The following is a 14025-nucleotide window of genomic DNA, read 5'->3' as shown; positions in this document are numbered from 1 at the left end:
ACTGAGAAAATTATAACTGCTTTTGTCAAAATAAAGACCATTATATTCTCGAAATTTTTATAATGCTGCATTTTTTTATATCAAGCTTTTTTTTATTTTATTTATTTATTTTTTTTTTTAAAAAATCTGTTTAACAATGCTGGAATTTCTTCAGATGTTTTTCTCCTTTTTACGTTGATTTTATTGAATTATTTATTGTTCTATTTACTTTCCTGCCCATTTATTGTGTTTCCAGATATTTTCGTAAAGTAAATTTAGTCGTCAAAGTGAGTACATTTTCTTTGTCAGCCTCGATTAAAACATAAATGAAAGTACATTAATTTCGTTCTCCTTACTTCCGAGAACGCCTACATCGTGAACGTAACCAATCACAATCCCAGCTACGTAAATTACGTCAAGACGTTTACCAATCAGATCAGGCGAACAGTCCTTGAGGCGGGCTCGTTGTTGGGACCGCCCACCGCCTCAAACTGCGTCAGGGCTGATGCAAAGTTGCACGTTGGGTGAAGCGACGTCGTCAGCTGCCGCCGCATGTTCATTCTCTAACATTTTGAATTAAATTAATTAGTTTGCTCCTCTCCGGATTTGTTGGAACCTGGGCCGACATGACAGACATAACAAAAGGCGTGAAAGACGTCTCTGTGGGTAAGGAATGGATGAACTCAGTTGGAGCTAACAGATTAGCTTGCTCCATGCGTTTCTTCATGATTGCAGCAGTAATGGTTGCATGCTGGTGACCGGCTGGTTTTTAAGTCTTTATCCATTTGCTCTTCTTATCAAAATCTTCAGAGCTTATTAACACAGTTACCTGACTTTGGTGGAGATGCAAAATAAATGAATGAAACCCACAGATGAAGAAGCAGCACACGGCTAACTGTTAGCCAGGACAGCTGTCACTTTGCAGCGCAGAGGCCGGAGGATGTCTGGCATTCATCAATCTCAGTTCTGATTACAAACCACGCTTTGTAAATTTATAAATTTACCCTAAATTTACTGGAATATGGAGCTCAAATTCCGTAGTATTGTTTCATTTTTTGAAAACGATTGTTGTATAAGTTTAATTTCTGTAAATCAGAATATGATGAAATGTGATGACGCGTGGTGTGATGTCATGTCTTCATGCAATTGCATCTAATTTAAGTCTAAAGCTATTCAAAAATGTCAAGTTAGAGTTCACACTGTGTTTAATGAAACACATTAATGGTAAAAAATTTTAGCGAGGAATGATCTTAAACTGGAGATTTAAAGGATTCCTCTTAATCTTGATCACAATGTTAATATTAGACGTCTTGTTTCTTGTCTGATTCCACTCATCTATTTAATTTCAATCTTGTCTCAGGAGAGAAGTTTGGTTTCACTTTCTTGTTCCTTTCTGAGCACAAGGAGACGGTGTGTCCCGCCTGTTTCAGCGGTTCCCCTCAAATGACCTCAAGGATAAATAAATGGTCATTTCTGTATAAAGTGAAAGTAACTGAAAGTCGGATTAGATTGTTAAACTGCTTCCACTGAAAATATGTAAAAGGTGTGTGTTGTTTCAGGGATTTGCTCACTTTGAGATGACAGTCATCTGTTCTCTTGTATTCATTTGTTCCTCAGGTGAGATGTACGTGTCTGATAAATGTGGCAGCGATCAGGATGGCGACGGCTCGGAGCAGAAACCCTTCAAAACTCCTCTCAGGGCAAGTAGCTGCTGCGTGGTGCAGGAATGTTTTCATGTCTTTTTGGTTTAATTGTCAGCAGCTTATTTTGTTATTTATCAAATCTCTGCAGGCTCTGTTGTTTGTTGGGAAGGAGCCGTTTCCAGTTATCTACGTAGATTCACAGCAGGAGGGAGAGGTTGGCTCTTATTTCCCAACATAAACACGTTTTTACATTGTTTAGTCCTCTTTTCTACTGATTGAAGTTCCAGTTTACAGATATTATTTGAACTTCAGGGTCTGTTTATGTTGATTATTAGTTTTTATTAAACACTAAACATCTTTTGTTGTTTGTCAGCGTTGGGCAGTGATCTCTAAGACGCAGATGAAGAATGCAAAGAAGGCTTTTAACCGTGAGCAGATGAAGAGCGACGCCAAAGACAAAAAGGAGGTTTGTATTGAGTATAAATGTAGAGACGGACCTTTTTCAGGGCAGGAAGCAGTGGAAGCAGTTCTTCATCTTAACTGTTTTGTTGTGCAGGCAGAGGACAGCGAGAGGAGAGAGAAGAACCTGGAGGAGGCCAAGAAGATCGTCATTGTCATTGATCCTAGCCTGCCCAAACCTGAAACGGTCAGTCTGCGATACTTACTGTCTGCAGTTAAATTGCTTCCTGTAGACATCAGACTCACCCGCTGCAGTAAAGACCTTGTATCTTTTTCATTGCCATAGTTAAGTTAATTTAGTAGTTGGAAGTGCTGTGCTTATAGTTCACTTCCATGCCACCGTCTGCCTCCATACCAGCTGCATGGTTGCTGTAGGGAAGCACAAAAAAAGGGGTTCTTCCTGTCAGAGATCAACCCACAAACACAACGGCTACGTCATGTTGACGTCTTTTAGCGCATGGCTGTTTTACAATGTTGCACCGCTCCACCAGGTCAGGCTGGAAATCTCTGGCTGGCATCTTTTTCCCGGTTTCTTTCTGATGCTGTTGCCAAGCTCCTGGTACGTTGCCGTCATGTCTGTATCGGTGCTGTCCCATTATGTCGCTGGCGCCGGTATTTACCCTGAAGTGTTTACGCCCTTTCATGCAGTCCTTGCTCTGCCAGTCTCTTGGTAGGGAGAGGCCAGCTGTGGATGGCCATCAGCTGCCTTTCCCACATAGTCAAATACGCAGGAATGTTCATTTGTCATGCATAAAAATATAAACATAGTTTAACTATAAAATGAAAACAAAAGGAGCAAAGCTAGATGATGATTATTACAGTTCTGGTCACACTTCCCCCTTCTTTAACAAAGTTCGTCCCTACCGTTTACCTCACCCGCTGTCTGAGAGTGTGTCTGAGAAGAACGACGCACCTCACGCCGTTTGGGTCCTGCACATAGACTGCAAAAGGAAAGATGGACGGAGCCTTCTGCGGTTAAAAGTGAAGCCTATGTGGAAGTGCATAAAACTGCAGTTCCCCCTTCATCCACTAGGGGCTGCAAAACAGAGCGAATCCCCATAGACTCCCATGTTAAAAAGACCAACTTCACAGCAGAAATAAACATGTTTACAGCCTGGTTCAAACATCCATTTTCGGTTTAATAGACCAGGTTTACCTTCATGACAACTGTGGGGAGAGTGAATTTTTTTCTAACGCGCCCGTTTAGAAGCAATTTAATCTCGAAGTTCGGCACATTTGGAGGCGTGTCCTTTTGATTGACAGGTACCCGATCTCCTGCTTCAAGTAAGAAGAACGTAGAACAACCACAGTTTTTAGCCGGTTAACATCGTGACTTAGCTTTAGCCCGCTTACCTCCGTTAGCTGGTTAGCTCCCGTTATTTCCGGGTAAGTTCGGTTAGCTTTTAGCTACAGAAAACTCGGAGTTCGCTCCATGTCAATCCTCCATCATGACGCTCACTGCCCCCCTCTCTGCTCCACCTCTTTGCCCATATTTGTATTTTCCGGGTGTGACGACACGCATGCCCCTGCCAAGATGGCGATGGTAGGAACCGTCCACCGAGCTTCAATATCCTTGCTGCCCCATCAGACCATGCGCCGAATGCCCGTCAGAATTTGGCCCCAGCCACTGACGTCTGGCCAGACCTGCTCCTGTCTGGTTTAGCTTACAGCCCCCTCTGGTCAGCTGGGTCTCCAGTGTCCCCCCACCTCCGGTGGTCAAAAGAAAGATTAGGATAAAGACACATCATCATTGAAGTTAGGACACAGGAAAGACTTTTAGCTTCTTCATCAGGAGCCCACAATGCAGCGTTGTCCTCTTGCTGAAGCCTCGGCCCTTTATTCTCTACAAGACAGTCACCTGTACCCATAGTTCTGAAAATCTGGTTGGATCCACATTAAACTCAGGGATCAAGGCAGTACCCACAAGAACAAGGGCACTACAAACTGCTGTGGGCGTACTGCTGCTTGGACTGGCATCCATTCCGAAGCAGCGGGGCTGAAATCCTGCCGACGGGGACAACACTGAGCAAAACAAAACCAGAAAAATGGCTCATGGTCAGATGATGCCCCTCCATGTCCGAGCTGCCCCCACGGTGGAGTGCTTTAAGTCTCGTCTAAAGGCCCACTATTATTTTTTGGCTTTTAACATTGTGTGAGTTTTGTGGTCCTCTGTGTCTTTTATTTGTTTTATTTTTCCTTTTAATTATTGTATTGGGTATTTATTTTTAATTGTTTTACCTGTTTTTATTATTTTAACAACATTATTATTTCATTTTATTTTTATTTTTGTGATATTGGACTTTGTGCAGCACTTTGGCGACATTCTGTTTTTAAATAAAGTGGATTGGATTGGATTGAGAGAAAACATGGTAAACGTTCTGATAGTGATGGTCAACCCAAAACCCTTCTGAAGGAGGATCTGATGCATCGTTCTTTCAGAGAAATAAAACTTGCCTTTAACATGTAAGCTGTGTCAGACCCTTGAAATGTATGTGGAATGTGTCATTTTAGAACGGACTATGTTCACAGTTATGTTCTGCGCAGTCATACTGAGATTTCTCCTGCTGCATCTCAGAGAAATGCAGGTGCAGATCTGTAACTGTGTCGTTCATTTGATTCTGATGTTAACAGTTTTAATTTAGGAAAAGAGGAATCAGGAAAAGCAATTTGCATCATGGAAACATTGAACGTTTCCTGCAGCAGAAAAATCAAACCAGCAGCTGTCAGACGAATCAGTTTGCTGTCATTTTCTGTTAAATCTTTATGATTGCATCACCGAGAGCCAACATTTGTGTTTTTCCAGGTTAAAATTGGTCATCTGGAGGCCAAAAGAGGCCAGAGAGTCAAAGTGTTTGGATGGGTTCATCGCCTCAGGAGACAGGGTGAGGAAGATGAGGAATGAAACTGCTTCTTCGGTGATTCATGAATTTCCTGTCAAGTTAACCTTTAAATGAATATTCTTTTATGTCTTACAGGAAAGAATCTGATGTTCATCGTGCTGAGAGATGGAACTGGTTTCCTCCAGTGTGTCCTGTCTGACCAGCTGGTACAGATTTACATCGTCACTGATCAGCTTTTAACCATTCCGCCATCTTTTTTTCTTTCCATTTGGCTCCCATCAAAAATTCTCCAGCAGGAACATGAGTCCCAGTGAAGTGTTGACCTGTGTGATTTGTTTTCTCAGTGCCAGTGCTACAACGGCTTGGTGTTGTCCACAGAGAGCACCGTAGCTCTGTACGGGACCATCACTCCAGTTCCTGAAGGGAAACAGGTGAACATGTGATCTGAAAGCTGCAGTAAAAGTACACAAAAGCCTGCATGAAAGCAAAAGTTACTTCAGGCTTTATGTACACGTCACATCCATCTCCAAGACGGTCATGTAAAGAGATTAGAAGTGAGCTTAATAATGGGGGAATATGGTGCATGAGGAAGGTGCTCAGTGAGTTCTTCCCTCGTCTTCCTCCCTCAGGCGCCCGGCGGCCACGAGCTGCACTGCGACTTCTGGGAGCTGGTTGGTTTAGCTCCGGCAGGCGGAGCCGACAACCTGCTGAACGAAGAGTCGGACGTGGACGTCCAGCTGAACAACCGACACATGCTGATCAGAGGAGAGAACGTCTCCAAGATCCTGCGGGTCCGCTCCACTGTCACACAGTGCTTCAGAGACCACTTCTTCAACCGCGGATACTACGAGGTGAAGCACGGAAATACACAGTCCGATTAATCTTTCTGCTTTCATAGTTTTTATGTTGACTTATGTTGACGGGTCTGTAGCCTGCCGCTCTGGAGCCAAAAGGAGGCTTTGGACCCTCCACGATGGCTCTCGCCAAGTTTTTCATGTTTGTTTTTTTAAATCTAAAATAGAAAAAAATTCTGCTTTTTAAAAGTGCCAAATTTCCTACCGTAGATATTTATAAAAAAAATGACAAGTTGTCTTTTATCAAAACGTTCTTTATGGCTCTAAAGGAGTTTTATTTACCTGGATTGATGCAAAAATGGCTCTTTGGATTGGAAAGGCTGCAGACCCCTGGTCTGGACGCATCTGTTCTGCAAGGCCTGGACTTCACTCTGACTTAGAAAATGGAGAGGTGGTGAACTCCTAAAGATGCTTTCATAGTAATGTTCCGCCTCTTTAAATTCTATTCTATTCTACAAATCTTCTAGTCCCACATTGTGGTGGTAACACGAGGCGTCTTTCACTGGTGGAACGTAGCTGTCAAGAGGGAGTGTAGGCCTGTTTTAGGGAGTGAAGGTAGATGGGACCCGTTTGAGTTATTGTTTTGTAAGCCAGAAGCAAAGCTTTAAATTTGATGCATGCTGCGACCGGAAACCAGTGAAGAACGATTAGCAGCGGAGTGACATGTGCTCGTTTGTGTTGGTTGAAAACCAGACGCGCTGCGGCGTTCTGGATCATCTGCAGAGGTTTAACAGAGCACGCAGGCAGAGCTGCCAGTAGGGAACTGCAGTAATCGATGCGTGACATGACCAAAGCCTGAACCAAAAGCTGAGTTGTGTGTTCTGTCAGGTACGGTCTGATTCTCTTGATGTTGTAGAGAGCATATCTGCAGGTACGGGCAGCCGAGGCAACATGGACCTTAAAAGGTCAGCTGGTCATCCACTATGACCCCAAGATTCCGGGCAGCAGACGTAGGAACAAGTGTGACAGAGTCAAGCTTCACACCTAAATGCGGATGTAAAGAAGGATTGGCTAGGCAGACAATGAGCTCTGTCTTGGACAGATTAAGCTGAAGGTGGCGAACCTTCATCCACGCCGAGATATCAGTGAAGCAAGATGATATTCTCATTGAGACGGTTGTGTCATCTGGAGGAAAGGAGAGGAAAAGCTGCGGTGCGGGCAGCTGCATTAGCACCCATCAAAATGTCTCCAGAACTTTTGTAGTTTCATAGTTAATGGCTTTTTTCAATATTTAATATTTGTTCTTACAAATTAAGTGGAATAAACTATATATATATATATATATATATATATATTTATATGTAAAAAGATCAACAAAAACAATAAAAATAACAAAAAATGTTGTAATGGATTATTTTTCATTCATTTGAATAAAATAAAAATAAAAAAACAAAAAAAATCCGTTTTAAAATTGTGAAGCAAAAAAAATCCCAATACTCGATTTTTCGATTCGATTTTCCCACCCTTACTGAAAATGTTTTTCCAAATGATGTCAGCAAAGTGAAAATCAGCTCAAATGTAAAAAGAAAAAACCTGTGATTTTGGTCTGATTCTATGAGTAGATGTTTAACACAAACTCTGCAGAAATGGATGAATGTGCCATAAAATGAATGAAAAGTAACTTTTCAGTAAACAGATCATTCCTGGTTTGAAATGTGAACTTTAGTTGAAAAATGTATTTTTGTTTTTACTTTTCCTTCATTTAATCAGCATATCTGACTTATTTTTAGATGAAATGACCTTATTGTAAACCTCCAGAAGCTCCTGTGTAATAAAAGCCGAGGCAGCCTGTGGAATAACTCGTATTTAGCCGAAGCTTTAGGCACAAGTGTTGCGTCTGAACTAGGGCTGGGTGATTAATCGATTTAATCGAATAATTCAAATTTGCTTCTTTATAAAGATTCATATTTTATGAAAATCAGGGTTTTAGTTTTCTTGCTTTGCTATTACCTTTTGGGCTTCCGTAACTTATAGTGACATTAGCGCACTCCCGCTGGTTTCCCACAGAAACACATTAACACAACATGGCAGCTAGCAACGAACAACAAGTTCTCCCTCCGTGCTTCCATTACATTTTTTCTGCAAAATAAAAACTATATTTCTTTCAAGTTTCAACAAACAACAATTGTGATTTGCAAGTATTTCCATTGAACAATGTTGAGCACGTTAGCATCAAGTTTTGTAAAATCTTGTTTCTCGTAAGATTTAACAAAAATTGCGGTTTATGCAAAGTGGGCACGTAGCGTTATTTTAGGGTTTTCTACTTGCTGCGGAGAATTTTCTTGGGATTTTCGAAGCTTTTCTCCCTCACTTTTCTAAAATTCTGAAATTTGCTGATTATTCCACACCACGCCATCTTTACTGGGAATGAACTGGTCACGACCCCCCATGTCACGTCTGGGGCCACGTAAACGCAAAAGTGTTTCCATTACACTTTTGCAATATATTTCTATATCAAAATGTCGCGCCATCTTTACCGGAATTAACTTGTCATGACCCCCCACGTCACGTCTGGGTACACATAAACGCAAAAGTGTAATGGAAACACTTTTGCGTTATATTTTTCTATATCGAAATGTCTGTAAAACCTCTTCATGAGATCGTAAAAACTCTTTTAGCAATATTTGAGACTTTTTTTTTTTTTTAATAAATGTGTTTCCATTTGCGGGGCTTTATGGCAATATTTAGTTTTTGCGAAGTCCTAGGTGTCATGGAAACGCAGGGTTTTCAGTGTGGGAGGGGGCATTGTCACACGCCACAGATGTCTGAAGCCAGATGCAGCTGACAGGCTTGTCTTTCTTGCCAAAAATGTGTAAATTAAACAAAAAACCGCAAGAATGTAAAAAAAAAATGTATGTTAGAAATATAGCTTTAATTAAGATTCAAGGATTTTTAAAAAAAAATAGTATTTTGTATCAAAGAGGTCAATTTTCTCTAAACACCTGTTAAGTGTAAAGAAACATTGATTTTTATTACCTCATTGCCAATATGGCAAAATTGCCAAATTGTTTTAGTTATTTCATGTCAAAATTCTCTAAAAGGAATAACTATTTTTCTTCCAAGAGGAGGCACTTTTATTTATTTATCAGTTTTTTATTTTAGAATAAAATTACACAAGTGAGATGAGGCCTATTCTTAAATGTATGATCAAAATTTAAAAACTATCTCACAGTGGAAATGCACTAAGTACAAACATGTTACTTATAATGTTTACAGTGGCAGCGCTTGCCATGCCTTTTTACAATCTTGTTTAACTGCTTGTTTAGTTGCACTTTAAATTCAGGAATCTGAATGACCTTGTGTGTGACCGCCTTGACGTTTTCTCCTCCCGGAGCAGATCACTCCTCCGACCATGGTGCAGACTCAGGTGGAAGGCGGCTCCACGCTCTTTAACTTCAACTACTTTGGCGAGGAGGCGTACCTGACCCAGTCCTCCCAGCTCTACCTGGAGACCTGCATCCCTGCCCTCGGCGACACCTTCTGCATCGCCCAGTCGTACCGGGCCGAGCAGTCTCGCACCCGCAGACACCTGGCAGAGTGAGTCAGCTGGTCGACACGGTAACGGTCCAGGACACCAGGTTGTCCTGTGTGTGTGTGTGTGTGTGTGTGTGTGTGTGTGTGTGTGTGTGTGTGTGTGTGTGTGTGTGTGTGTGTGTGTGTGAGGGGCCGAACAGCAACAAGGGATTCAGTTTGGGCTGCTGGTTTTGTCTCATTTTGGCTGAAGCAGGTGGAGTGTGTGAAAGCGTTCTGTCTGTACTCAGGTACACCCACATCGAGGCCGAGTGCCCCTTCATTTCATTTGAGGATCTGCTGAACAGACTGGAGGACCTGGTGTGTGATGTGGTGGAGCGCGTGTTGAAGTCTCCTGTTGCCCAGCTGCTCTACGACATCAACCCGGTACAGCACAGATCTCTGCCTGCATGGATTCTCTTCTTTGTTTCTGTAAAACTTTGTCTCAGACACTAAAAGCACATCGAGGTAGACGCTATAGAGCTTTTGCTCTTGCTGTTTGGTAGTCGTTGCAGCAGCACAGTTGATATTTCCTCGATGCTTTGCAGAACTTCAAGCCGCCCAAGAGGCCGTTCAAGAGGATGAACTACACTGAAGCCATCGAGTGGCTCAAGGAGCACGATATCAAGAAGGACGACGGCACCTACTACGAGTTTGGAGAGGTTACTTTCATATTTAATGGTTTTTACTGTTTACACCTCCTTTTTATAAAAGATATGTGGACTTAGAAAAGTAAACAGATAAAATTAAGCTGGTTTTAGAGAAGCAAAAGAAATATTTTCTAAATGACATAAAATGAAGTTTCAGTCCAGTTCAGGTAAAAGGATTCAGGTCTGATAAACCTGGTGGTAAGAAGCTGTAGTTGTCAGGTGATCCTCCATCCTGTGATGTGAGAAATAACCTGACCGCAGCAGGTCGGATCAGATTTTATCCCTGGATGAACAGTTTCATTTATTATTTATGTTTTTATATTTATTGTTAATTAGAGTTTTAATGGATGAAAGACTTAAATGTATTCCAAACTTTTTCCTTTTCATTTTTTTCTTTATTTTGTCACTGTTGTTGTTGGTGTCAGTCCCAGTTTCTATATAATTGTAAATAAATTCAGATAGTAAGGCATTTGATAGAAGTTTGCACCATGTTAGACTTTTTGTTGTTTTGAAATAAGATCAAGTTTCCAACTTAATAACCGGAAAAATGCACTTTAAAAACAACTTCATTAAAAGTCATTTTCATTTATATTTTTACAAGTTTTTCATTTAATTTTTTACAAATTTATACAGGTAGAAATGCATCGTTATAATTGATCATTTAAAGAAAGAAAGTGACTAAAAATCGTTTACAGAAATAGAAAACATTTTAATTTAATCATGTTCCAGTAAATAAATGTCCAGTTTAACGGCACGCCGTCTGTCCCTCTGTCCATCAGGACATCCCCGAGGCTCCAGAGAGGCTGATGACCGACGCCATCAACGAGACCATCCTGCTGTGTCGCTTCCCTGCTGAGATCAAGTCCTTCTACATGCAGCGTTGTCCCGAGGATCGGCGTCTCACCGAGTCGGTACGAACTTTGCCTTGACCACAGAGAGGACGCCAACGTTACTGAAGGGTCTTTCTTCCTAAAGATTTCTATGTTTTAAAGGCAGATTTGGTGGTCTACCAAACTTTAAAATATCCTGATAGAAGATGATTTGCAGACTTGATCTTGAGGTGCACGGACAGTAAAAAACTGATGTTTCAGATGACAAGTTCTCTGAATAACAAGCTTTAAGCTTGTTACATTGTCCACAATAAGCCAGAACTTTGTTCGCTCCGCAGGCCAGAAGAAGAAGAAAATAAAAATCTATTAGTCTGGTCGACTTTTACTTCACGAGAAGCTCCGTCTGCAATGAGGCGGGATCACTGTGGGGATGTCTGCTTCAACTGTAGAGAACTCGGTTATTTCATATTTAACGAGATACTTAGTCTGTGGCATGGCGGGCTGTCGGCACACGGCAGGGTCCGTGTGTTTAAACGCCATGTTGGAAATATTTTCCTACTGTCTCACTGCCTTGATCAGCTGTTTTATTAAAACAAGCCGTTTAAGCTGCATCAGCAGAAATGCAGCAACTGTCCGCTTCATGCTTTTCCATGTTAGCCACGCCCACCTCACATGTCCAACCAATCCCCTCAAGAAGAAAGTTCTGCCAGCTCCACGTGTCCAGAACAGTCTTCAACCACGTCCACGAGAACAAAATTACTCCTTTTCTTCTCGGGTCCTCCACAACAAGAAAATAGTTCTGGCTTCTCGTGGAGGACGTAGCAGCCTTTAACCAGCCGTGTGTGTGTGTGTGTGTGTGTGTGTGCGCGTGCGTGCTACAGGTCGATGTGTTGATGCCAAACGTTGGCGAGATCGTCGGAGGCTCCATGCGTATCTGGGACTCTGAAGAGCTGCTGGAGGGATACAAGAGGGAGGGAATCGACCCGACCCCGTACTACTGGTACACGGACCAGGTCGGAGGAAAGCTGCTTCCCTTCTTTCATCGTTAAATTCAATAAGTTACAGTTTGGATGTGATTCAGAGGACGCCGTTTAAGCTGTCGCGCTAGTTCTTAGGAAGGAAGAGGAATGAAAGTTTTTCTTCTTTGTTTCAGAGGAAATACGGCACGTGCCCTCATGGAGGTTACGGTCTGGGTCTGGAGCGGTTCCTCACCTGGCTGCTGAACAGACATCACATCAGAGACGTCTGTCTGTACCCACGATTCATCCAGCGCTGCCGACCTTGAGCGCACACACACATACGTTCACATTTACAGCTTAGCAACCTGGAACGTAAACATGGCTGCTCTCTCTCTCAGCCCTTAATTATCTCTGCATATAAAACCAGATGACACAAGTCATAGTTTCAGACCTCTCTGCCTCTTTCCTTTTCTGTATCCAGTCTAAATTCCGCAGATTGACAAGCTTCACAGTGAACTCTGACGTTTTGCCACCAACAGCTTCACATTGTCATCACACAGCGTCCGTAAGTCCTGCTGCAAGGTCACATTTCTGTCCATCCATATTCAGTTCAAGCACTTGCCTTTTGCCTCTGAAACCAACTTGCAGCCTTCCTGCTGTTCTCTGCACATCAGCGTTCACATGAATGATTTAACTCACATCAAACGTCCATCAGAAACAACGTTTGTGGCTGAAAAGTAAATCTTACAGGAAAAGTCACCACGTAGATCAGAACTTCGAGAAAATGTCAAGTAAACTTCCACAAACACTTATTCTTCATCACATTGTTCTGGATTTGTTGGGAACATTTGAGGTCTCTCCTGGAAAACACTGACTGTAAATCAGAGGTGGAAATAAAATGTGTCTGCGTGCCGTCTGTCCAGGCTGATTTTACAGATGACATGTCAGCATCACTGTCTGTTCTGCATCTTTACAAACTCAAACTGCACTAAAATAAAACTTATGAAATCATGACGGTGAGTTTTCTTCAGTTTCTCTTTGGTCTTTTGTATCTTCTTTTTAGAAACTTCTAACAAGAATCCAGTAAATGAGTTTTTACTGGATTTTTTTCTTTGCTTTTTAGTAAAAAGTTTATGTAAGTAGACATCCTGTTTAATCCTCTTTGGATGGAATCACATATTTAAGGTAAATGTCTCCATGTGACAAGCAGCAGAGCTGAATATGTAGCTTGAGCTAAAAACAAAAAAAAACTTCCCAAATCTTCTCTGCCTAACAGCAGATTCTGCTCCTGACTTTTTATTTCATTATAATCCATTGATCAGTAGAAACAGCACATACATGATCCATCAACTCACATGTTTACGATCATGTAATGAATGATGCTGTTCTACAGTCATTTATCACAGTGATAAATAACTAGTTTAATGATTAATTATTAGTAATTAAATTATATAATTATTTAGTTATTCTATTCTTAAATTGTGATTAATTAATTAAATGATAGTCCATTCTAGATTGCGCCATCTGATGGCAGCAAACTGCAGTAGCTCTGACTTGCAATTATTAGGCCCGAGCACCTTGGCGGTGCGAAGGCCTATTGTATTTGCAGTGTTTATTATTTTTATTCGGACACTTCGCGTGCTTTTTTGGAGGCCTGAACGTGCTCGAAAACTCACCAAATTTTGCGAACCCCCCCAAGGGAATACGAAAAATTTGATATTTTGAGGTGCTCCAGAATGTTTGGGCGAAACTGAACGAGAGCGCCACCTATTTTAGGTGCCCCGCCACTGCATGTCGTTAATCTTTATGAAAATTCATACGCATGATCTACATGTTAGGGCGAACAAAAAATCCTCTTAATGTCATGGTGAAATGTCGACAGGAAGGCGGCCATTTTAGGTCAAAGTCAATATTTTGGCGTTTTAGCACCTCGCATTTTAACGAACTTGTCCTAGAGCTTTTATCCCACTGAGCCACAAATTGCTCAGGATGTTCAGGAGGCATGTGTGATTAAATGTTGTGTTATTTCTTCTAATAGGAGACTTAGTTTACGAGGGGCGGGGCCTCAAAGTTTGATGTCTCGCCATGAAAAATTAAACGGATATAACTCCCACATAAAGCAACATTTCTGCACCAAATTTGCTAGATATGATGGCAGTCCCCTCCTACAGAGTTCTATATGTCAATATTTTGATTATGAAATAGCCACGCCCCCTGGAGGTCAAAAGTGTTGTTTTTTGCTCACACACCCATAACTCTGGCTTGGTGGACACCACATGGCCCAAATTCACTCAGGCATCA

At 41.7% G+C, this 14025-nt stretch overlaps 1 protein-coding gene across 1 annotated transcript; it reads left to right on the top strand.

The window, feature by feature from the left end:
• Positions 1-473: 473 nt before the first annotated feature.
• On the top strand, positions 474-12732 carry nars1 (asparaginyl-tRNA synthetase 1). Its single transcript, XM_079256168.1, has 15 exons — positions 474-645; positions 1597-1679; positions 1771-1836; positions 1996-2088; positions 2179-2268; positions 4885-4963; positions 5057-5127; positions 5266-5352; positions 5551-5772; positions 9113-9312; positions 9537-9672; positions 9834-9947; positions 10715-10846; positions 11647-11778; positions 11919-12732. Exons 1-15 carry the CDS (start codon positions 606-608, stop codon positions 12048-12050), a joined length of 1677 nt encoding a protein of 558 aa, XP_079112294.1. The 5' UTR covers positions 474-605; the 3' UTR covers positions 12051-12732.
• The last annotated feature ends 1293 nt before the right edge of the window (positions 12733-14025 follow it).

The sequence above is a fragment of the Telmatherina bonti genome (assembly GCF_933228915.1).
Source record: "Telmatherina bonti genome assembly, chromosome: 17".
Classification (NCBI taxonomy): domain Eukaryota; kingdom Metazoa; phylum Chordata; class Actinopteri; order Atheriniformes; family Telmatherinidae; genus Telmatherina; species Telmatherina bonti.
The sequence above is the reverse complement of the archived record's forward strand: the minus strand, read 5'-3'. Positions and strand labels throughout refer to the sequence as shown.